Genomic DNA, 25026 nt, shown 5'->3' on the forward strand with positions numbered 1-25026 from the left:
TAGGAAATGGCATTTATGCTCAAGGAAAAATAAACTCATTATTTTAAGCAACTCCAGCAACTAATTCAATGCCCATTACCATCCCTTGGAGTCTTCCTACTGGCTTCAATAGGAGCTGGATCAGGGCCTAACTGGGAAAGTATTTTCCCTACAGGCAGCTTGGCTGGGACTTGGCAGTGTTTCACCTGCCTCTGGAGTATTCAGCTGATATCATGTGTTCAGATCGGGTGGCATGCACCACACAATCAATTTCCAGTGATTGAAAGTGAGTTTGGCTCAGATCCTCAAAGGTTTTAAGGTTCCTAACTGGAGCGTACATATCTTTGAGAAGCTGGATCTTTGGACTTTAGTGGCACCTTGATTCTTCTCATCTTCTGCTTTTCTAATATGCTGTGAGCCCTTCACTTTGGATCTGAATCTCACACTGATGTGCCATAGCGGGGTCCCAGAACTGTGCAAAGCTACAGCACAGCTTCCCACCCGGTACATTACTTGACTAAATTATATGATAATTATAGTTCTGAAATAATCTGGAAAGGTTATCAAAATAACAGCAGGATACCATCCTGTTTATTTTTACACTTGGGCTTAAAAGTTCCTTATCTGAAAGTACATCAAGTCTCTGTGGAGTTACAACATCAGTGACATAGTCCAAGAAGCAAGCAAAATATAATATTTTTACAGTAGGTCTTTACATTGTTTTCTGACAACAAATCAATCTTGCAAGGACGCTTTGTGATACACTGCACCCCAGGTACACCCTTATGATGTGATTGTGTATCATGTTCACCCTTGTAGTGTAACTGTGTATTGCACAATGCAAAGTATGTCATGTAAGGTGTTTTTTGAATGCTCATGACATACTGAACATTATTGGTTTTGGTAGTATGCTTCCTGCAATGTCATGTGTATGGTTTTGTAGCTCTGCTAGGTAATATTCCCAAATATGTCTCACATGGCTTGAAGCAGATCCAGTCAAACACTAAAAGCAGTGAGGTAATTCACGCCTCGCTAAGGCATGCATAAAACAGCCCAGCTCTTGCAAGGACAATGGGTTGGCCTAAGCATCTGATAAGGGGATGCTCATCGACTCAAGATGTGCAGAAAACCATGCACTGACCCTGAAGGGGGTGGAGGGGACGGCAGCGGAGGAACATGTTAAAAGAGGAGACATTTTGGCTCTCTCTCTCACAATACATCTACAGCAACATCAAGCAACGGAAAGACTGTCCACAGGGGGAGGGCCTGGCTGAAGGAGTCAGCCAGCCTGCAGTGAGCATTATCTAAGACTGTGAAATTACTGCGTTAGGCTTAGTTTAGAATGCGATTTGCTTTTATTTCATCCTGATTAAATCTGACCTGCCTTCCTCTAGTTTATAATCACTTAACATCTTTCTGTGCTTAATAAACTTGTTTGTTTTATCTAAAGCAGTGCATGTGATTTGGGTATGTGTAGAGACTTCATTTAAAGTGACGGAGCTGGTGCATATCAATTTCTTTGATAAATTGACAAACTAATATGAGCTTGCAAGTTCAGTGGGCAGCATTGAATTTTGCAAGATGGCAGTTCCTGGGGTTGCATCTGGGACTATGGGTGTTTACTGGGTCATTCTGTTGAATAATCCCATGAGTGGCTGGCCAGAAGCACTCACTAAGTAAGGACCACTTGCTTGCAGGAGGCTGTGTGTGGGCTGACCCAGGAGTGGGTGGTTCACATAGCGGGACAAGTGCAAGACGTACTCCAGGAGTGAGGGATTGGGGTGATATAGCTATACACCAGCCCAGACTGCAGAGAGGAACGTCACACCCTTGTTGATGGGATATCTCATGAGCAAGTGCGGGAGAGATTGTGAGATTAAAGTAAAATAGTAATGGACCAGTCTGTGAATGTGCCCTTTATTGTATCAAGCAATTGCATTCTGCTGCTGAGATCTAATTAAGCACCACCAGTCAAATTTATGGTTGTACTAATAGGAAAAAGGATCCTAGAATGCTGTTAATATGTGCTCTATAATTAACATTAATGGGCGTCACATGGTTAAATCCTCCCCTCCCCCGCACCACTCTGAAAATGTATCTCAGGGTGTGTTGTTTATTTTTTAACTGCATAGAGACAACAATACATGCTAAAACAATTGCCCATCTTAGCAATTAGTTAGGAAAATTAAAGATGCCTCAAAAATCAGAGCCCTTCCCTGAAATTATGTCTGACCTTGAACTCCAGCAACAGTACAGGATTCAACTTTAATCAAATCCAAGTGGTAGTTTGAAAAATATGTGGGAGCTGCATTTATAGCTGTGTATTCACAAAGTGGCTCTAAGGATCTGAGCTGGAAGGTGGTGAGCGCCACCAACAAGTGCTGCATGGCCTCCATTTTAATAATGGGAATAAGAGCATTTAGCACCTCTTGGAAGTGTTCAGCACCTTGCAGGACCAGACGCTAAGTAGCCGGCCATACAATCTGCACAATATTCAGCAGCAGTGTCTTTCAGATAAGATGTAACACTGAAGTCCTGATGCTCATGCCCATTAAAAATCGTAGGGCTTTTTTGCAAGAGTAGTTCCAAGTTTGCGTATTATGTTCTACCTCCCTAAAACTATCCTCATAGTTTCATCAGGAGAAATTATTCTTCATTTCCCGTGTGTCTGGGCGTACAATGCTTCTTAATTAGATTACTAGCACTTTACACCCAATTTGCCATGGTGTAATTTACTAGACAAGGCACAGGGCAACGGAAAATGAGGTCCTAAATTTTGGTCCTGAACTACAAGGCACTTAATGGATTGAGACCGGGTTACCTCAAAGACTGCCTTATCCCCCATGACCCAAAGCAGACTTCTTTAAAAATCTACTGAACTAAAAACAACCATCTCTCTACACCCTGTTTGGCTGTTTCAGGTGTTTCTTTTGCAAAAATGTAACTGTGATTAAATTTGTGGAAGACCCCCAAAACCAGAGAATTGCAAACACAGAGGGAGACAGACCCAAACTACAATGTGACATGAGTGAGTAGAACAGTGGGGGCTCATGGAAACAAGATTCATTCCTAATAGATTTAAAGTCCTACCTCCAAGAGAAAGAAATTAAACAGTATGGAAATAAATGTTACAAACTGCGTTAAAGTCAATTAGGCCAAGATTAGGAAAGAAAATGGTCCATAGGAAAATCTGTATCTTAAGATACTGAGTAACATATTCAAAAGCACCCAAGTGACTTAGGCACCCAAGTTCTATTTTTAAAAGTGATGTACGCATTTAGGAACTTAAATTCCATGAACACAGACTCCTAGAGGTAAATTTTTCAAAGGTGACAGTGATTTTCAAGTCCTATTTTCAAAAAATGATTTAGGCACCTAAGTCCCACTGACTTTCAATATGTGTTAGGTTCTTCAGTGCCTAAGTCACTTTTGAAAATGGAACACAGATGCCTAAGTCACAAGGGTGCTTTTGAAAATTTTACCCAGGACTTTCAGATATGAAAATATTTGAAAACTATTATCTTAGATTACTGCACCCAACACAAGGTGAAAGAAAATATGATTAAAAACAAGATCATTTATAAAGCTAAAAAAACCAGTTAATTATTTACAGATAACAGGTTTGCCAACCAAATATTTAATGTATATGCACAATCAAACATAAGAAAAAATACTTTATATATACACAGAAGAATTATACTAAAGTAACTTTTATTAAAATTGTTACTCTTCCTTATCTATCCTACGACTGTAAAAAGTCTTTCTAATTGCCTCTCAACAGAGAATCATTTCAACACTTCAGACCCTTCTATGATTTCAGGAATGTGAAAATAAACTGCAGACTCCAGCCTGGAAAAAAGGTTATTTAGGGTTCCCAGCTTTCTCTTTTCTGTCCTCCACCAGGAAGTCAGAACAACTACCAGCTTAGTATCCAATTCTAAACTCTTGAGCCAGCTTAAATGTATAAGCTCCCACCTGTTTCACAACTCCTTGACTAAACTCTCACCAACTGGACCCCCAAGGAAAAGACACTTTTGAACATGCATTGCTGAGTTGCTTTAGGGATGGGATGTAGTCACCTCTTCAGATTTCAGGGCACTTTCTTACCTAACAACCGTAGGCAGAGAGAGTGCAAACCTGTCAATATTTACTGATGATGAGTCTAGGGATGTGGCCAGAGATGATAAAGCAGTCTACTGGTAAAACTGTGGGTAGGGAAGGTTGTAGGATTTTAGAGGCCTCTTTATGAGAAATGAGCTTGAGAACCCTCCCCCCGAACTCTTACTCACACTTCATGGGCTGTTTGTAATGCAGCTTTTACATCAAGAAGCTTTGTGATGCAACTACAAATCACACCACCATCCCAGCAAACTATGTAATGCACTAAAGTAATTCTCCCCTTCAGCAGTCATAGGTGGATACAAAGGCAAAGCTTGCTGAAAAGGTGACCCTGGCACTCATTTTGTATGAGCAACTGTTAGACAATTCTCTCATAAAATAGATGTATATATTGAAGTAATGTGCACACTAAAAATGGAGTCCAATATCCTATGTATAATGGAGCCACTTTACTTTTGCTTGAATGCACAGCATGGTGTGCAGCTAAGGATGTAGAGGTCTCCACTTTAGTTGTGTACTGTATCTGTTGTCTCTTTTTTGGGAGCAGGGAGGGCTTGGAACATCTGCAGTGACTGTTCAAGGGAACTCGGCAAGTGCAGTGAGGCAAGAATGAGATGCACTTATATTAATGTTATAGAAAATAACCATGTGTTACCCTCCCATCTAGTCTCTTAACAAACATGCCCGTGTTGGCTAGTTATACCCATTTCACTTAAGGTCATCAGGTCAAAACTGAACACAGTAGCAACAATGTTGGATATTTTGTTGGGTTTTTATGATGTTACACTGTTGTATGTGCATGTCTGATAAAACATACATTTCATTTGTTACCATGCTTATGTTTATAATTAATACTATATTTAATTTTCTGTTGCCTTAGGTCTTTCAGCAATACTGCTTTCCAGGGCTCTCTTTCCCAGTGAAGACTTTATTAACCAGGTTTATTACAGAAGTGCCTGGGGACCAACCAAAAACTGGGCCCCACTGTGCTAAGCACTGTACAAACACAGAGCAGTAGACGGGCCCTGCCCTAAAGAGCTGTGTTTTGGGTAACTTTGCAAGATGTGGGGCATTTTCCCACGTTGAGTCTCCTTTCATCTGCTCCCCATGCTTCTCATCGCTCTAGTTCCCTTTCTATAGTATTTCTCCACATTTTCGGGCATTTAGACTATCTCAAAACTTACTATCACTTCAAATAGAACTAAGACATGGTTTTTTTCTATTCTCCCCCAACTGGCAGATGAGGTCTACATGCGAAAACTGCAGCCGGTGAAGTAAAGGCATGAGTTTAAACTCCCTTATTTACACTGCTGTAAGCGGCCGTGTGAACGCTCTTAGTCCGGTTTAAACCAGGCTTAGTTCAGTTCATCTCGAATTAGTCAGGACTGGGTATAAACTGAACTGTCGGGATTTGTACTGGTGTCACTGCACCGGTTTACACGACATCGGCACACGTTCCCCATTGCATGATAGCTTCCTCGGGCCTGCCAGGGTCTGCGCGCCGACCCCGACGCCAGAATGGCCCACCCCTACCTTTGCCGGGCCGCCCCCCTCCGGCCCTGCTGCCCCACCCCAGCGAGCCCCCGTCCATCACCCTAGGACACCCCCGGCCCGGCCAGGCCCTGCTCTGCTCCCCCACCCCCGGCGCCCCGCCATCCCATACCGCTCGGGCGGCCCGCTGCCCAGCCGCTCCTATTAGGGCGCGTCGCTCACGCAGCGGCCGCCCCGGAAGCGCTGCTGTCTGACCCGGAAGTAGTTTGGCGGTCGAACCGGGCAAGATGGCGGGCCCCAGGTGTTGAGGGCGGGGAAGAGGGCGCGGGAGGCGCCGCTGCGGGCTATGAGCGCGGCTCGGCGCTGCGGCCCGCCCCGGGCCCTCACAGGTACCGACTGCGGCCAGCGCCGCCTCCCTGCGCGGCTCAGAAGCGTTCACCCGACGCGGGGGCCGGGGGCGTTCGTGGGAGCCCTGCGGGCAGGGCAGGGCAGGGCAGGGGCTGCGGGCGGGCTGGGCTACCCCGGCCCCGCGGGGCGAGGCTGGAGGGTGGTGCGGTGCAAGGAGTGGCGGAGCCCACACTCCTGGGGGAGGGGCGATGGCTGCGCTCCGTCTCCGCAGAGCTTCTCCCATTACCGGGTGCTTCCCCCCCCCCGCCAACCCTCAAGCGTCTCCCCTTCCCCACCGAGAGCCCTGGACCGGGAGGATGTCCCCGGCTAGCGGTGCGGCATTGTGGTCGGATCCAGGCCGTGGATCAGAGCAGTGTCCTCTGGGGAAGCTGGTGGGAGGGGTGGGTGTGTCATTTGGTGCTGTCTGGGCTGGGTGCGAAAGCTTCCCCTAGTTCTGCACTGGGGTGTAGCCCTGTTGAGCAGGGGGGTCTGGGCCATGCAGTCTGCTCTTTCACTAAATCAATACGACTCTCAGGGTTGCAGAGAAAATCTTCCAGACAGGATCTGAGGTGGTTTTCTTTGGCTGAGTCTGCAGGCAGACAGCTCCCTTGCTGCCCTTAGCTGCAGCCTGACATTAGTAAGTTTCACTGCTGCTGTTAGCAGATCTGTAGGCAACAGTGAGATTGTCAAGAATCATGTCAGTTTCACATTGACCTAAAAAGACAGGGTGTTCTCTTTTTCTAAATCCTTCCTTGAGATCTGCTTCTTTGACACGTACAGGAAATATTGGACTGGTTGAGGAGCAGTTGGGCAAAGCTGATTTGTTTGTGTTTTAAAAAAAAATCAAAGCAATAATGAAACCCTGAACAACATGATATGCTTATCAGACCTTAACCATTTATACGTATTATCCTGTTTCCCTTCTGATTATCATTTTGTCTTTTACATCCTGATCCTGCAAATGCATATGTGTTTAACTTTATACAGGTGAGTCCCATTGAGACTGCTCACCTGTGAAAAGTTACTCAGATATATAAGTGTTTGCAGGATCAGGGTTTTGGATTATAAATGGTTGGGATAGGGATTCTATTTATGTAGGACTAGCACAATGGTATGTCAGTCGTGACTCAGGCCTTTGAGTATTACTACAGTACAACAAATAGAGAATACAAAAACAAAGATTTCTTTTTCTGAGAATACTGTTTGCCTATAGATTGTGCTATAGATTAAGCCCTGGTCTACACTTACCTGGAGATTCAGCGGCAGTCGACGGGAGTTATGCAAACTAGGCAGAGTAGCTTGCGTAACTCCTGTCGACTGCTGTGCTTCCCTTCTGCGCGGTGTCTTCACTCCACTGTGACACTTCCTGTCGATGCAGCGCTACGCTACTTGAGGGGGTGGTTTTACTTGGTTGACTTCCTGATCGATTGAGCAGGTCTACACTGACCGTTCAATCGATCTTTGCTGCCGTCAGTATAGACATACCCTAACTCTCCCACCTCAACCTCCTAAAATAATTGTAGCCTATTTAGTGATATATGTATGGTTTTATTAAAATGATTGAGGCAAAATAATTAAAAAAAAAAAAAAAATCCCTGCCCACATTGCTGAAGGTATATTGAACAGTTTTAGCAACATATTATACAGAAACATTATTAAGGAAGTAGTTGTACTCTTATTATGAGTAGGGCCTTGAGTGGGAATGCTGATTCCTTCACTTTAAAAATAGTTATTGAGTATGGCAAAGATAATCACTAATGAGACAAAGTCTGGAAAATGTGTGAATTGAGTTAAAACAAATAGTGCTTTGTCCCCTGAATTGCCATATGCAGTGATTAAAACGGTGGTGCAACAGAACATTCTTTATAAGAATAATTCAAATTCAATAATTCAAATAAAGTACACCTGTCTCTCCATCCGTTTCTCTTTCTTGCTCTCATATAGTGGCATCCTGTTGTGGTGTTTAGCTTAAAAATTATAAATAAGTATTTAAATCCTCCAACTGTAACTCTTTCCCCCGGTCCAGAAGACACACACACTTTCTCTGATCTTTTTACATAACATTTATACATTTTTCCCCCATGAAAACCTACAAACTACTTGAGTTTTCCTTTAAGAAAGCATCTTAATTATGTACAGAAAGTCCTGAGCAAGTAATAAAAATGGTTATGTGATTTTTTTTCCTCAATAACTTGCACAACAATATGATGAATTCCTGTTAAATAAATCATGAGGTTGTATATTCCCCAGAACCTATAATTCTAGTTATTGATCCATAGACTTGTTGTGTGTAGTTTTGGATGTGTAAAACACAGAGTCCCGACTCATAAGTGTTGTTTCATAGTCCTGTGTTTTCCTTATTCTTATGAGACCTTTTATAATGTGACAGTTAAAATTGAATTCTCCCTTTTTATGGTTGTTTATATCATAGATGGTACACATGACTAGCTCAGGTTTTTAAGATCAGTTATAAAGATATGTCCTAGGGCTAGCACAAAATCCTACTGATGAGAACGTTTCACTCCAGTGCTATTTTTATGTGAAGTAACTGCCCTAAACAAATGTTCAGCTTTTTGCTGATGTGTGTCTAGGTAAATACATTTATAGGATATGGAAGTGGGGATAGGGGAAGAAGCTATAAGACTAACTCTGTCAGGGGCAGGAAAGTAAAATACTCAGCTCCTCCATCTAGAGTCTGCAGACATCCTATAGGCTCCCTCATCATCTCTACCAGCAAAGTAGTGTTTGTGCTTAGCCCTTGTAGAGAGTGCTATGTGTCGCTGAGGACAGTAACTGTTGCCATTGGGTTTGCTTCTAATCCTTATTGTGAAAAAACAACTGAGATCCAAAAATCCTTTCTTTTCTGTGTAGGATTATTTGTCTGGCACCTTCAGAAACGAGCAGCATGGCAAATGCCATGCAGGTTTATGCATTGTTGTGGAGTAGTCAGTAAAAAATGGATTACATTTCAGCACCTTAACTTCCTCAAACGATTGGTAAGTCAAGAGAGTGTCTTATTTCATGTTACCTATTCTTCTGGTTTGCCTTATGCTATATAGGGAATTAAAATGTTTACCAATTACAAGTGGTGGATGGCACTCATTTTCTGGAGTAGTATTTCCTTTTAAAAGATGCATCCTGAAAATTAAATGTGTTAATTTAATTCTGCCAAAGTTTTTGAGGGCAAATTGTAAAGTCGGGCTTGCTTCTTAAATTTTTATATTTGGAATAGAATGAACCTGCAGAAGGAAAAGCAGAATTTTAAAATTTGAGACTAAATTCATTGAGAGAAGTCCTGAATAGATTAAAATAACAGGTTGAATTCTTCTGTAGCGTGTAGGTAGGGAGTACACTAGCAGTTTATATCATAAGGTATAACTCTCACTGACAGCTCAAGGAAATCTCTCTCCTCTTCACAGAGCATAATGCATAATGTATTGTAGTAGTGCAAGATTCTCCTCGCTTTTCCTTTTGATGTGTTTGAACCCTGACTTGCAAGGACCATCTCTAGTGCTAGGATGATAGTTCAGTCTTATGTCTATTCTGTGGTGTGTCTGCTGTGATTGCCATGAAAAGACCAGATACTTTTAATGTTGGTGGTATTTTTGGCACCCGTCCAATAGGAGTGAGGTCATAACTCATTCCGCATGTGGGTCACCAAACTGTCAGACTTTTGGTTGCTATTGACTTGGGCTGACTTCAGATCAGTCATTCAGAAGTGAAAAGCTCCCTCCGCACCCCAGCAAGTCCCTCTAGTAACCTCTGTTGTTCAGTTGTACATGTATTGCACTGTAGATTGTTAAAACCAACACCTTATTTGTATATTTGCCTTGGAATATATGAAATGGAAAGTTTTAGCTTTTCCAACTCCCCACCTTTCTTGTCTAAGTGATTTTTTTCTTTACCTGACACTTCCTAGAGGATCTGTAAATGCAGGAAAAAAGACAATATAAAACTTAATTGCAACTCAGCCTCTTGATTGTCAGTGGGAGAAATAAAGCATCATGTGCAATAACACCCTCCTACTCTTTGTCTTTCTGTATTTTTCCTTTCAAATGTTCTCTAAAATTGGCAGGTCAGGTAAACTAAAATGAAATTTGTAATTGATGGTGGAAAACTGAGTTGAGAGAAATGATTTCAATTTGTAGTAGGTAAAAGATTATCTCTTAGAGATCTTTCTCTAGCTATTGAACCAGTTGACTGTATGTATTCTACAAAAATGGTAAGGCACCTGGTGCTTCTAATAATTGGAGATTAAATGCACATCAGATTATATACACAGATGTCCACACACGTGCAGAACAAACAACAAAAACAAAAGATTAGAATAAGAAGTAGTACGGAATAATATTTCCAGTTGAAACAGCAAGACAAAATTTAGTTAGGCCGAGGTAGTTTAAGTTTGGAGAATTAACGTTATTTATGCAGCAATGAATTGTATAGCTGCCTTTGGTGCATCTTGTGCAATTGCAGACATGCCTTTGTGAATGAAGTGAGCATTTGAAATGTTGACTAACTTAGCAATATCTGCACCATGAAATTCTCCTCTTTAATAAAAGTAGATTAGCAATAAAATATAATAGTATCATTAATTTTTATTGTCATTAGCAAGCTATTGATAGGAAAAGCTTTTTAACTCTCCTGTTAAAAATATTGTCTCAAATTAATGTATTTTTTTTCTATTCAGAATGTAACACAGTACAGCAAAAACTTTAGTCAGCAAGCAAAACCTAAGCCAGATCCAGATGCACCTCCTTTCCTAGAGAAAAAACATTTGGGTCAAGAAAAAACAATTATATGTGAGATCAGACCTGTTTCACCTCTCCACCCACCTTTGTCTGAAACTTCGAACAGAAATGAGTTAAAAGCAGCAAAGTCAGCTGCATTTGTAGAAGACATGGCAACAGCAGTAGGAGCAGAATCCAAGGAAGAAAAACAGTGGAAAGAAATGAAGCTACAACTGGATGATTTACCAGGAATTTTGGCACGTTTGTCCAAAATCAAACTTACAGGTACTATTGGCAATTTTTCAGTTCCATGCAGGTTCTGTGGTTCAGGTTTCCCAAACTTGTTCATAGTGTGGTCCACATTTCAAACACAGGTTGCTCTCATAGACACCTTCCTCCCCAGTTGTTATCCCTCAGATCACTGCAATCATGTTATATACCTGTGTCACCTACAGCAATTGCCAACAAACAAAAGTAGTTTTAGGAAAGTGCAATATATTTTTACGCTTTTTAATCAAACTCTGCTATTGGCAATAAAGACGAGCCAGTACCATGTGATGAACTAGCTATCTCTGCAAATGCTCTGTGGATTATTAGCAGGGTGCAGAGCACAGTTTGAGATACAGTTGGAGCAGAAATTCTCAAACTGTGCTCTGCAAACTGCTAGTAGTCCAAAGAGCACTTGCTTGTGGGGGATGGACAGCAAAGTTTCATTTCAACTTAAATCCATCACCAAAAGAAGGCAAAATAAATTATAATAATGGCATTTTTTTGTAATCAATATTTTCTTTATAGTCTGGTTCAATTTTCAGATTGATACGAACCATTCTGTGTTTTAGAGGGAAACACTTGTTAGACTATGGAATTTTACAATGGTTGTGTTAAGTATTTAAAAGACAGCCCTATCCCTTCAAGTCTTACCAATGTTATGCTTTCTGATCTCTTTGTCCTTAAGTTTAGCAGTAGTTCTTGTCACTTTCACATTAAAAGCACTGAGGTAGTAATATGGATATATTCCATAACTTATCTGGCAAAGTTTTTGAGCGGCATAAACTTAGTTTTCTAAAATAAAATGTTATTTCAAAAGTCAATGAAACTCCACTCTTTTAGTTCTCCAGACCAGCAAAGGTTAACTGCTTGTTAAATATCTGTGATAGTTATGTATAATTTGTTATCTTGGTCAGACATTTTTGAGGAGCAGTGTTTTATTATTCTAATAGTAATGTGTAGCAATTATCAAACACTTTTCAAACACAGATCACAGTGCTTTATCCCTGTTTTATACATGATGAAACAAATGTTCAGAGTTAAGACATTTGACTAATGCCTCGCATCAGGTCTGTGGCAGAACCAAGAATAAAAATCAGATCTCCGAACTACCAGTCTGGTGCCCTCTCCAATGGATCACAGTATCTATTTGGTGTTACAACTGCACAATAATATCATAATCATTGTTATAGTTCATCAAATACAATTACTAAGATCATTTTACTACTTGAAACTTTTGTCCTACAGTATTTCATGCCTTAACCCTTAATTTTCCACAATGGCAGAATTTTCCACTTAGGTACAATGTGCAAGGGATATGTAGGGTTCTTCTCTTTAAAAATGGTGATTTTTATTGCTCTCCACACCTGTTACACACAGATTTTGCACCTGTGGAAGTTGAATGTATATCCCAAAGTTGCTCCTCATCGCTTTGGAGATACCCAGAATCAGAGTTGACAACGCTCATCTGATGAGAAGAGCATAGGAATTTTCTTCTCCACCTTGGACATATTTGGAGGGTAGTTCTGCACTAATGCATGATTGGGGTCAATAAAATGTGAGGACAGGAAAAAACTGCTATCGGAGACTGATACTGATAGATATTTTTGTTGCCAGTTGTTGTTGGTGACTTCAGACTTGACAGCAATATAACTTTGTAATTCTATGTAGCAGTATCTATACGAACATTAAACCTCAGAACACTCCTATTAAATTACAACACCGCCTATTTGTAGCCCTCAGTTGTGCTGCCTCCTTCACTACCATGGTTGCTTTATTTTCTCAATGCTCATTAGCAGTAATAGTTTGAGTTTCTATAGTGCCTTCCATGCTTGAATCTTTAAGCTCTGTATGGACAGCTACATTTCCTGTCATCTCTTCAGTGAGATTATTTTAAGTGGCCTCTCTTGAGAAGCTTGGGGCCCTACACTAGTAACTGAAATTGAAGGCAGTTAAAATCTGAAATAGATCTAGAAACAAATATCAGGATATTAAAATGCGAAGACTGAACGACATAAATAAAGTGGTGAAGTAGGGTATTGCGGTCTAGGCAGAGACCTAATGTGATAGGTGCTTTCATATATTTTCTAAACTAGACAAGAGCTGGGTTGAGGCTGTTGATCAGGCTGTTCTTTGATTCTTGAGAATGTAAATTATTCCAGGTCAGTTTTCATGTTACAGATGACAGTGCCTCGATGGAGCTGACCCATGAAGTTCTGCTAAGTTTAATATCTTGAAGAATTTTTTTTGTAAAGTTTCTATTTCTACTTTTTGGAGTATAAAATAACAAAAAAACAAACTTTGCATTATAGCGAAAAAGGACTTTCCCCATGCCCTGTCTTCATGTGCTGCTGAAGTAAAGAGTGTTTGTATTCAGAACTGCAATTCACCTTTGAAAGGAAATGAGTTTAGCTATTACTCTTCTCTCCTGTTTCATGTAAACGTTAGCCTTGATACCACTGTCATTAGGAACTATGCCTTCACAACAGGAAAAGATTCAAGTTTATATATAGATATAGGTTTTTTGCCATGAAAAATGATCAGGGAGGGAGCTTTTAATTATTTGTAGTGTAATCCACCTTTTTGGTTTAAATTTCCTTCTTCCTCTTGTTCCTCGTTCTCTGTTAGCTAATGTCTGAACAGCTGCATTTTACCATCCTGGCACTCTGAAAAGCTAATGCCTCTGTCTCATACTTGTTCTGAGTTACAAAAGAAAGTTACGAATAGCATTGTTTTTAGCTTTGTCCCACAATTCATAAGTAACTGAAAGGAGATAAAGACATGAAGGCGGGGTAATAAGAGAAAACCCATGTAATGTGTAACATAACCGCAGCACTAAGAATTTTAAACTGAATCTAATCTAGATTGTAAACTCCTTGGGGCAGGGACTGTGTTATTACTGCAGTTCTGAACTATGCCTAGCAGAATGAGGCCTGCATCCTAGACTGGTCCCTTTTGGAGCTGCCACAATACAAATAATACAGTCTCCTTTAGAGCCTGAAAGAGAGACACACCAATCCCCCCAGACTTCAAATACAGACATCTGATTTTCCCTCATACACTTTAAACCTAGTATAGGATTGATCCACTGCTAACATTTTCATCTGTCTCTTTACAAACATATCAGTGAGTATGTCTAAAAGGTACTCTCCTGGGTGGAATCACATGCTGAACTTATTATTATGTATATTGAGGTAGGTCTCAAAATGTGTTCTAGGCACTGTATAAAATTACAATCTTGTCTTTTTTCATCAGATCTCATTGCAATCAAAGCACCTTCAGTTCCAACTCTCTATATAAGTTTTATAGCTGCAGTTGTGTCCCCCAAAAGTTGCCATGTTAGTAAGCATCAGCTACTGAAGCTTGACTCATTTGAATAATGCTGCCTCTTTATTCCAAATACTGAATGCTTGTTTCAGTTGTCCACAAAACAGTTTGAGAACTGGGTGTCTTTTCTTGGTTCGCTGTGTGCAATAGCCATGTGCAGCCAGATTGAATATCTATTCCCATCATTATTGGGAGACTGCCTCAAAATAGGCCTGTTTCTGCATGTTCCTCCCTTTCAGGTAATCTGAGAATATAGCTGTTTGCTTCAGTCTGCAAAATGCACCTCGTATGATGTCCGTCTGGCTCACCCTGCCTATTTTTCTAAAAAGAATGTCTGAAATAGAAGTTTTTAAAACATATTTGGCACTTCCGAACTTGTTGCAATGGTGTGGTCTTTTGCCTATAGGGCATTGGACTGGGAATTGGGAGACCTGGGTTCTGCCACTGACTTGCTGTGTGGCTTTGGACAAGTCACTTAATCTCTGTCTGTTTCCTATCTGTAAAATGGGGATAATAATGGTTGTCTTTCTTCATATAATGCTTTGAGATCAACTTGTCAAAAGTGCTATGTAAATGTGAAGTAGCATAATGACTAGTAAAAAAGATGTGTAAGTTAGGCTAAAATTTTGCTCACAAGTACACTAGTGGAAAATTCCATTTGCTTCAATGGAGTTTGTTTTTATGAAGTTCCAATTGTAACTGAGAGCAAATTTGGTCTTAAAGTATTGCCTTAAAGCAGTTAAGGGCTTTAACAAAGACAAATCAGTTCGCAATGTTTAGATTTTGTTGATCATATATATAATGTAATGTCTGCCAGGAAAATAGTTATCTTTGTGATTCTTAAAATACTTACCATTGTCCTATCAAAGACATGGAGTGTAATAGCCATAGCTTTTTAGCAAATTATTTTTCAAGCTACACAGGAAGAGAAACAAATACAAATAAACTGCTATTGCTATTGCAGTTTATTTTTCCACAAAGTGTTTAAAAATATTCAGTGATAGAGCAGATTAAGTTACAATATTACAAAATAAAATGTATTATTTTAATTTCTGCATTAAATGACAGTAACATTTGGTTCAAATTACTGTTCCAAACTAAAGCATGCCTTAGGAGTTTGGCTTTCCTTTAATGTGCAAGTTATAATTTGCAATGAAACCTACTTATGCCTCCTCCATACAAATCTAGGTTTACAAAGAATACATGTTGATCAGTCCTGTAGCGTTAATGTTACTGTTACGTTTAGCATTCCAGTGAATGAAGTGTGATAATTTAGGAGGAAAATCATTTCTGATAGATAAGCTCTAAAGAAAACTAGTTTTCCTTAGGGATATATTAACATTTGTAGTAAGACAATCAGATTGTTCACCAAATTAAAGCAGACATCCATTCTTTTTACCTTTCTTCCCTCTCCCCCCCTCCCCCCCCATCCACCGAGATAGTGTCTGGTGCTAAATGTGCAAGCTATATGTTTACAAAATTAATTGTTGTTTGGTGACCAAAACAAAGATAGAAAATGTTTTGGCCAACTAAATTGTTTTAGACCTTTTTGGTTTTTTGTTTCAACTATTTCTTTTGGAAGGTGAGCATACAGTGGCACTGAGAATGTAGCACTATACAGATATCAAGGTTTATAGAGCAAGATCACATTACAGTGAAGTTGAAAGACAATGTAAAAAATAATATGGAATTACCGTTCCTTTGAGCATATTCTTATATTTGAAACACCATAATATGTCTCCTTTTTATCTTTCATTTCCTATGAGTGCACACTTTGTTTCTCATTTAATCTGAAATTATCTGTAAGTAAATGCCCTTTTCCCATTTCTAGTAAAGCTAGGTATATTTGTAAGACATAAAAACATGTCTACTTTGATATCCTTTTGTAAGTTTCAGTTGAGAATTACTCTTGAAAGACTCCTGCCAAGTCTAACCAACAAATCTTGAAAGGATCAGTTTCACTCATTATGCATGAAGTGTAGTTAATTTTGCCCCTTAAGCACTAAGCTAACAGGGGTCAAAAAACAAACATAGAGTCAATGACCTCATGCCCTTGCCTGAAGTGATCTCAATGAAATGTACATCTTCTCCATGAGGAAAACGAAGAAGAGATTATGAAATTCATTTTTGTTTCCATAACAAAAGAAAAATAAACTTCCCACTCTGATGGGAAGATAACCCTATTTGCTGTAACATGCTGCATTTGAAACTCTGTTCATGGGGCAGCCTTCAAGAGCTTTTCTTTGAGAGTTCAGAACACTGGACAAACATCTAAAAATATCCATTTCAGCTGGATAAATGAGAGAATGTACTATAGCCTTTTTTAATGAGATCCTGATAAGTCACGGTGAAATGACTGACTGAAATTAATCTGGAGAAATCAATGGAGACTTTAATTAGCACTCTGGCTGTACTGTATTAGAATTTCTTTGAGGTCAGTGTAATGGTAATGTTACACAGACTGTTTGCCAGTCTGCTCCACCTTTCTCCTTCTGTAAATGAGCTGATGTTGTGCTATAATAAATGAATGTAAAGTGCTCTCTGTGATAAGTTTTAATTAAATTCTTGTCTGGAAGTGAAAGTGTGATTTATAATACCAAAAAAATGAATGTAATCACTCTTAGAAATGCAAGTGCCACTGTTTCACCATCCCCGTCTTACTGATTAAGATAATAAAAAACAATTGAAAAACAGTGAATTTCATTGAGATTCATATTTCCTTGTGCTATTTACTGAGACACATAGACGGGCAACATTTTCAAACCCAGGTGCCTTACCCTAGGCTTTTAAATAAAAGTCACTGGTTTTTAGAGGGGCTGAGTGTCTGCATCTCCTGATGGCAACCAGCTTTGAATATTATGGCCATAATCTCTGGGTCATTAGTGCCAAACATGTGCCCTTTTCTTTTAACTTTCCAATATCAGGTTGTAAGTGTTGTTTAGTACAGACATTTTCAAACTCAGCCTCTTCTTTAGTCATAGTGTGGACCATTTCTTATCTTGTGGCCAAAGCCATTATGAAACTCATTTGTGATCCCAACCCTGTGGCAGCGTTGGTAGCTGGTGGAGTTGTACATGCACGTAATAATAATTGAATTAGTTTCCTTTCTCTAAAATGAATTCCAGGGTCTGCTGACTCCTGTGTTCTTGCTGGCTTATCTTTTCCTGCTAGTGCATATGGGCTTCTCTTCTCCAACCAAGATTGTAGTGATTTGTAGCGTAAGGCCAGCATTGTTGCTCCTTTTTACAATTGTGTCTGTAGACATTTGTTTCTTCACCATATGACCATCAACGTCAGAGACCACCAGTAACTGGCAGACCATAGGTGAGACTTGGGAGGCAGGACTCCTGGTTTCTGGTTCAGGCTCTGCCTCTTCCTTGCAGTGTAACTTTGTGTAAACTGCTTAACCTTTCCGGGCCAAATTCAGCTTCAGGAGCCACATACGGTGAGCCACCAATGTTTGGGGAAATTTGAATGAATATGCCTGTTTGTTTGTTTTCTAATTAAGAAACTGTTAAACTAGGCTTAAAAATTACCTGCATCTTATCTATGGGTCTTCATTTTATGATACTGCTGCTGCTTGGAGCCTCTTTGCATCCTCTTCTCCTGCAGGAGCATTCAGCCCAGAGGCTTCCTACTGGGGGAAGCATTCATCAGGCAGTCTCTCAGCTGAAAGTCCCCTGCTGCAGAGGAGGGCAAAGAGATGTTCCCAGTGCCAGCAGCACTAGCAGATAGGGGTCCATCTTATTTTTATAATGTGACAATTTTGCTGAGTGCTAAGCCTTCATGTAGCAACTATTTGGCTGTTTGGGTTTTCAGGTCTCAGTATTTGTTGTGGAAAGTCCACAGCTACAATGTGTATTTGTTTTCAAGTGTTGGTAAATGAAAGTCTCAGGCCAGGGTAACTACAGAGATGTTTAGAAGCCAAACACCTGGAATTCATAAACAAGAGTCGTGATTTTTTTCCTTCAAAGACGAGAAGAATTAAACCATAAAAAAAACCCAACCCCTCCCCCCCACATACCTAAAGAAGCAACTGTACCTCAAGAAGCTGTAGAAGCATCTTATGCTATAGCCACATGACTAGCAAAATGCAAACAAGCACACACCACTGGCAAGACCCTTTTACTTCCAGCAAAAATAGATGTGTAGAATTATGACAAGGAAACAAGCAATGGTGGCACTGAAAACCATTCCTCTGACAATTAATACCATCTGTCGACTCACTTATGACCTTGCAGAAAACATCCAACAAGTTAAGAGGAGTCAGTATTTTGCACTGCAGCTTGATGAATCCGCAGACAGAGCCAAAAGAGTTCAGCTTCTGTGTTACGTGAGCTTTGTCAAAGCAGGTACAATAGTTGAAGCACTTTTAACAGGCCCATTCCTCTCACTAAAATCTTAGGCTTTGTCCAAATATGCCCCCCAAAATTCCATATTTTCAAATGATAGTTTTAAAAACCTGGATTACATCAGACTATATAATTAAACAAACTGTGTGTAGTTGAATGAAGTCACAAACCAGTCCAGACTCATGTCCTGAAAGCCCAGGTCTGTGAGACTCAGGTCCATGAGATTGGTGTTTCTAAGTCTGTGCTTGACCATCCATACTGAATATTGATCCTAGGTTTAGAAGTTCTGGTTCCAGATCTCACATCTGTGCACATGTCTATACTGCACTATGCAGACCTGAGTCAAACCAGCCTATCCTGGGCTTCTTAACACCCTCCCCGTATGTAGTTGCTCTAGCCCTTGGTTCATGATGCACTCTGCCAATACATCCAGCCTTTGGGGTCTGAATGCTCTTGGCAACTGGAGCCAGCCACATGGAGGAGTCACCATTTGAAGATCTTGTCCTGCTTACACTTTCACTCCTGTGTCATGAAAGCGCCAAAGCATCCATGAGATGCTGGTGGACATTTTGGTGCCATTTTCTGACCTACTGTTAGAGGAAGAGGACGATACAGACACGGCAGACTCAAACTGGCTGCTGCTGCTCATGACTCCCTGTATAGCAGCTTCTGGAATAGGGCCACAAACACAGACGGGGCGGGAGGGGTGAGGAGGAAAGACCATATTGTCATGTGGACTTGGGATGGCCAACAGTGGCTCCAGAAATTTCCCATGAAGAAAGCAATGTTTCTGGAACTCTTTGAGCAGCTTTCCCTAATCCTCCAGTGTCAGGACACATGTAGGAGGGTGACCATGTCAGTCCACAAGTGGGTTGTTGTTACCATCCGGAAGCTGGCCACTCCTGACTCTTCAGGTCCTTTGCTAACCAGTTTGGTGTTTGGCAAATCTACTGTGGAGGTTGTGGTGGTGGATGTTTCTGAAGCAGTCAGGCATGTGATTTACCCAAATGTGTTGGGCATGGCCAATTTCCCTGAAGTAAGTGCCAGTTTTGAGAGAACGGGGTTTTCTAAGTGTGCCAGGGCCTATGATGAGACTCTGCTCATAGTTTGCCCTTCTCAAGGAGAGCATGAGTAAATGAACTGCAAAGAGTACTACTCTGTTGTTGTGCAGGCTGATTTACGGATACCAACTTGGGCTGTACTAGCAAAGTTCATGGTTGTTGGAAAACCATGGCAGTGAGAGTCTTCTTGGACAAGCTGGGACACTGTTCTCCCCCAAAGGATGGCGTTTGCAGTTCAGCGGTCAGAATAAAATGGAAGGGTTAAATGCCAAGCAGCTGTACTTGAACCAGGGGGTTTGCTTCCGTTTCCTGAGAGCTGAGCGATGAATCTTGGGGCAGAAAAGTCAAGGAACACTGGCCAGTGGGGTTGTGGGATAGCATTGGTGGACTCTCAGGACACGAGTCTGGGGACCCTGGCCTGAGCTGCGTCCATGCTGCAAAGTGAAGCAATTTAGGGCCAAGTCCCAGTGGGATTCGGGCTTGAATCCACCCCCCTGCCAGGCCCTAGAGCTCCAGTCCGGGGGGCTTACTGACCTGAGTCAGACAGATTTGTATGTAGACGGAAGCAGGGTTTGGGGTTGAGCCTGAGTCTAAGCCCAGACTTACGTTGCAGTGTAGACCTATCTTTAATCTTCTCTTCGCTAAACTAAATACATGGAAATTCTTAAGTCTCTCACTGTACAGCAAGTTCTCTAGACCTTGACTTTTTCGTAAAGCCTTCCTTTGAAACCCCTCTAATTTTTCAACATCCTTTTTAAGATGTGGATACCAAATCCGGATACAGAATTCCAGCAGTGGTCTCACAAATGTTGTATTCTGTATCTCACTACTGTCACTTGATAGTCCCTTGATTTTGCATCCAACAATTGCTTTAGCTTTTTTAGCGACAGCCTGGCACGGGGAGTTCATGTTATTTTGGCTCTCTGCCATGACTCCTGAACCCTTTACAAGTGTATCCTTTGCTAGCAAGCCTCTTCTCTGGCATTACATTTCCCTTTCATAGTGAGCAACATTACTTGGTAGATAATCCAGATATTTGTGGTCAGTGTAGGTTTTTAGTGCACCATTTGACTTCCCTACAGAGCATATTATTTGTGTAGTCAGAAAACTGCTGAGATAATGGTTCTTACAAGAACTACAATTCATGTTCATTTTTTTTCTTCCTCCCTGATAAATTCATTAAGTTCAGATTACAAAGTTCAAGGCCATAAGCAAGCTGTTCAATAAGTGTGTTAGCTGATTTGTTGCTAGAAGAGAGAGACTTCTCCTTTAGTACTACTTTTATCTTAAATCTAGGTTGGTGTCATCCATTCTTTGGGTGATTTTAATAGTTGGATAGGAGTTTCTTAGCTATAGGGCTGTGAATGCAATATTCTGACAAAATTCCGTTCCTGGATGACAAATTCCTGATCTGGAATCTATTTTCCACATAAATCCACTCAAATTCTAAGTCGTTGGATTTAACTGCTGACTACTGCACCTTCCCTGCCCCAAACTGGGCAGATCAGGTGTGTCAAATATACAGCAAAGATGCACACAGAGTTTAGTGACTATCTTCATTAGGGTTGACACATTGGGTTTTCTTAGGCTCCCTAGACATTCAGGGCTGCTGTCTGGAAGCAATTTTTTTATGATCGTGTCATAACAGAGCTCTACTTTTCATAGCTCATGAGGTTACCAGCCATTTTTTTTTTGTTGCATGTTGCAACAATCTTCACTCAGTGGCATGTGAGCTACTGTGCCCTATGGCCCATAAATATACCATGGGAGGCAGTTTGTCTGGTGACTAGGGCACTGGACAGGGAGTCAGGAGACATGAGCTTTATTCCCAGCCCTTCTACTTAACCTGATGTGTGAACTTGAGTAAATCAATTCACTTCTCTGTGACTGTTTTCCTTTCCACCTGCCTTTTTCTTGTCTATTGTGAAGTATGAATATTCTCAGCATCTATTGATAGGACAGTGAGGTCCTGGTTCTTAGTTGGAGTCAGGGTGAATGAAAAGCAATTTTTTTTAAATGTATTTTTTAAATTTAAATTAAATCCAGTAATAAAGTAAATTAAAAATATAACAAATTATTTTAAAAAATAAACCTATATACAATTACATTTGAAATTGACAACTTATGTTAAGGCCTAAACATACTATAATCTGTTTTTCATTTAAATTAAATACAAAAAACAAGTAGTACATATTTGCTACTAAGTTTCCAAGAAAGTCAAACCACTGAACTGATGGAAGTCACTGACTAAGCACCTGGAACCAGAGATTGTTGAAGGGTTAAATCAGCTTTTGATAGCAATAGCAGCCTCTTCTGCAGGTGCAGAGAGAATATTTTCTTTATTTTAGTTCAGTTCAATGGCTCATTCATCCAAAGTTAAATTGGGAGCTGAAAAAAACAGGAAAGCTTGTTTTCCTGTTCCAATCTCTGAATAAAACCAAGGTATGAGAGTTTGAGATCTACTAGTTCTAAAATTTTAAAAAACATAGTGACCCGAAATTATTAGGTCAGTTCCCTACCTGCAGCTAACTCTTCCTTCAATAAATCAGTTAGTTTTAAATGGAAAATTTGTTTTGATAAATTTTTTTCCCGTATGTATCCAGAACATGTAAGGTAATTTTATTTAATAATCATTAATTAACTAACAAAGCCATTTTTCTGCATTTTAACTGAATTTGAATTTCCATCCAAATAGAGCTTGACACAAATCACAAGTAAAAAATTAATCATCTAGTAAATAATATTGAACAGGGAGCCCATTGCATCATTCATCATTTTCTAATATCATAAAAAATGTAAAAATTAAGAATCTGAGTAAATGTAGCTATATAATTGCTTGAATAAATATGTATAGATATGGTATAGACAACTGGTTAACAAAAAAAAATGACCAAATGTAGTGCAATAGCTATATTGAGTTGCAAATCAATATGTTGTAATGGTTGTCAACCAATGAGACTCAACCTTTCTTTACGCAAATAAAAAAATACAAATGTAAACCACGATTAAAATCAATTACTTAAATCAAGGTTTCCTGCTTGCTGTTTAAATCATGATTAAAATTGGCAATTTGAATTGCTTTGACTTCAATCAATCCGTCCTGCTTGGAGCCTGTAAGAGCCTAGTGTGATGCAAATAATGAATGTCAAAAGTAAACCTGTGGAGCTTCGAGTTCTTATGGTGCTCTAAAAATCTGATCTATGATGGTTATATACATACAGGAGAAATGATGTATTGTTGGAGATGTGTGGTGAAACATGCTGTCTGCTTGTATGTTGCAGCTCTGGTTGTAAGTACCGCATCCGCTGGGTTTGCCATGGCTCCGGTCCCTTTTGACCTAACTTGTTTCCTGCTTACCTCCATTGGAACTGGACTTGCTTCCTGTGCGGCCAACTCCATTAATCAGGTCAGCCCATCCTCTTTTAGCTTGTACTGTAAAGTGATATTGTCTTAGCTCCAGAAATATTTCCATTGACTCGAGGGGAGCTGTGTATTCTATATGAGTTATGAACACCTAGAAGTTGCAGTACAGAACTGTGTATATGTTTATGCATTGATAATCAAAATATAGATCCCTAACCTAGTGGGTGTACTCTAAAATGAGCTGACAAGATTTCCAAACCTCATGGCAATATCGTTAGCTTTGGTAGTATAAAAGGTGCACCACTGAATAACATGAGGTGGAATTGTGTGTAGTGGTTAGCGTACGGGAATTGAGACTTTTGCCGATAGCCTTAATTCTGTCATTGTCTTACTGTGTGACCTGCACCAAATCATTTAGGCCCCAATCTTGCTTCTATTGACATCAGTGGGAGTTTTGCCATTTTCTTCAGTCGATTCAGGGTTGGGGCCTGTAACCTTTGTTTGTCAGTTTCCTCATCTGTAAAATACAAAACTGTTTTGACATCTTCAGATGAAAGCACTTACAGAACACCTAAGAATTCTCATTAAAACTGTACTTTCATACAAAATGCTTTTCTCTCTTATAGTGTACGTAACTTGTACAATGTAAGTACAGATCTGAATTGTAAAGTTGTCTTTTAAACAAGCTTTTTAAGTGCCTGCAACTTCCTCAGTGTTGATACAATGCAGTTTTGAGGATGTGCAACCAGCCTTCCTTTCTTATTCTTCTTTTATATCTCATACTTTGGTAGTTTTGCCTATACTCAAAATTTAGCTTGTGCCCTCACAGAAACAACTGAAATGAATTGACAGCAGGTTTAGTTTCCATTTTGAACTGAACGCTGCAGGGCTAAAAAGAGAATTGAAATTGTGTTTGGAGGCTGTTGCTTAATCTGCCTTTTTAAGATTCTGGTAAATGTTTTTAGAAAATGGTTATGTAGGCACCAGAGTTGGATTTTACAACTTTGAGCTTATAGATATTCCTTATTAATATGTCTTGTCTCATAACTAGCCATTTTAGAAGCTATTCGTCAATGCTTGGGGTAGGTGAGAATGGTGAGAATGCCATAGTACATTTTGGCAAAGCCAAAGCTCTCAAGGCAGCTACTTTTATTCAGGAAAGCAAAGGAAGAAAAGATTATTACACACTCAGGAAAACAGCTGTAATTCAGGCCATTATACAACAGTGGATCATTTTCGTTTACTATAGCTTCCCTCCTCCCCCCACCACCCTCCCTTTTTGGTTAATATTAGTTCTTGTTGCACCTCAGATGATGTGTGGAGAATATTTGGTAATGTGGTGAGCTAGTGATATTCTATATATGGGATGGTGGAAGTCAAACTTGTGCATGAGACTGAGATTGAACATCTGTGTTCTGTAAAGGCCCGTCGATTGCTGACATCAGGGATTGTTGGTTCAAATTGCAGCAGATGGGTGTGGACCATTGGGAGGGTTGAGACTGGAGATGGTAGCAGTCCAGACTACGGGGAATGTGGCATTGAGACCAGTTTGTCAGACGTAGGACCCAGTGGCTTCTGAGAAGGAAGTCTGAACCAAGATGTGTAATAAGACTTTGCTTTGCTTGAGAGTGTAAAAAGGGCACCTCTACATGCCTGCCAGCAAGTTCATAAGTTATGATGTTTGTTTCTATGGTGCATAATTCACAGTGGGCCAAATATGATAACACCTGTGGCCATGTAAAAATTGTGGTCTCCATTACACTCCAGCAACCTCTTGATATTATAGGTGGTGCAGCTAATGATGCCTGTAGGTAAGCTTTCCTGACACTTTTTGTAATGTAATATCCTTTTTAAGCTGTGTTTAACTTTGCCAGACTTAAACCCTTTGGGTTGAAATTTTTCATGCTGAGCATCTGCCTCAGGCTAATTTTTTTAGTATCCGCTCAAATGATC

General features: G+C 40.2%; 1 protein-coding gene across 1 annotated transcript in view; it reads left to right on the forward strand.

The window, feature by feature from the left end:
• Positions 1-5865: 5865 nt before the first annotated feature.
• Positions 5866-25026, forward strand: part of COX10 (cytochrome c oxidase assembly factor heme A:farnesyltransferase COX10) — a 139947-nt gene continuing 120786 nt past the window's right edge. The window contains exons 1-4 of the mRNA XM_067547700.1: positions 5866-5978; positions 8848-8972; positions 10664-10988; positions 22992-23116. Coding sequence (XP_067403801.1) covers positions 5936-5978; positions 8848-8972; positions 10664-10988; positions 22992-23116 — 618 coding nt within the window. The 5' untranslated portion in view covers positions 5866-5935. The remainder of the gene's footprint in view (positions 5979-8847; positions 8973-10663; positions 10989-22991; positions 23117-25026) is intronic.

This window comes from Emydura macquarii, unplaced genomic scaffold (genome assembly GCF_026122565.2).
Source record: "Emydura macquarii macquarii isolate MOO-44397 ecotype Brisbane River unplaced genomic scaffold, CSIRO-AGI_Emac_v2 contig_1230, whole genome shotgun sequence".
Lineage (NCBI taxonomy): Eukaryota > Metazoa > Chordata > Testudines > Chelidae > Emydura > Emydura macquarii.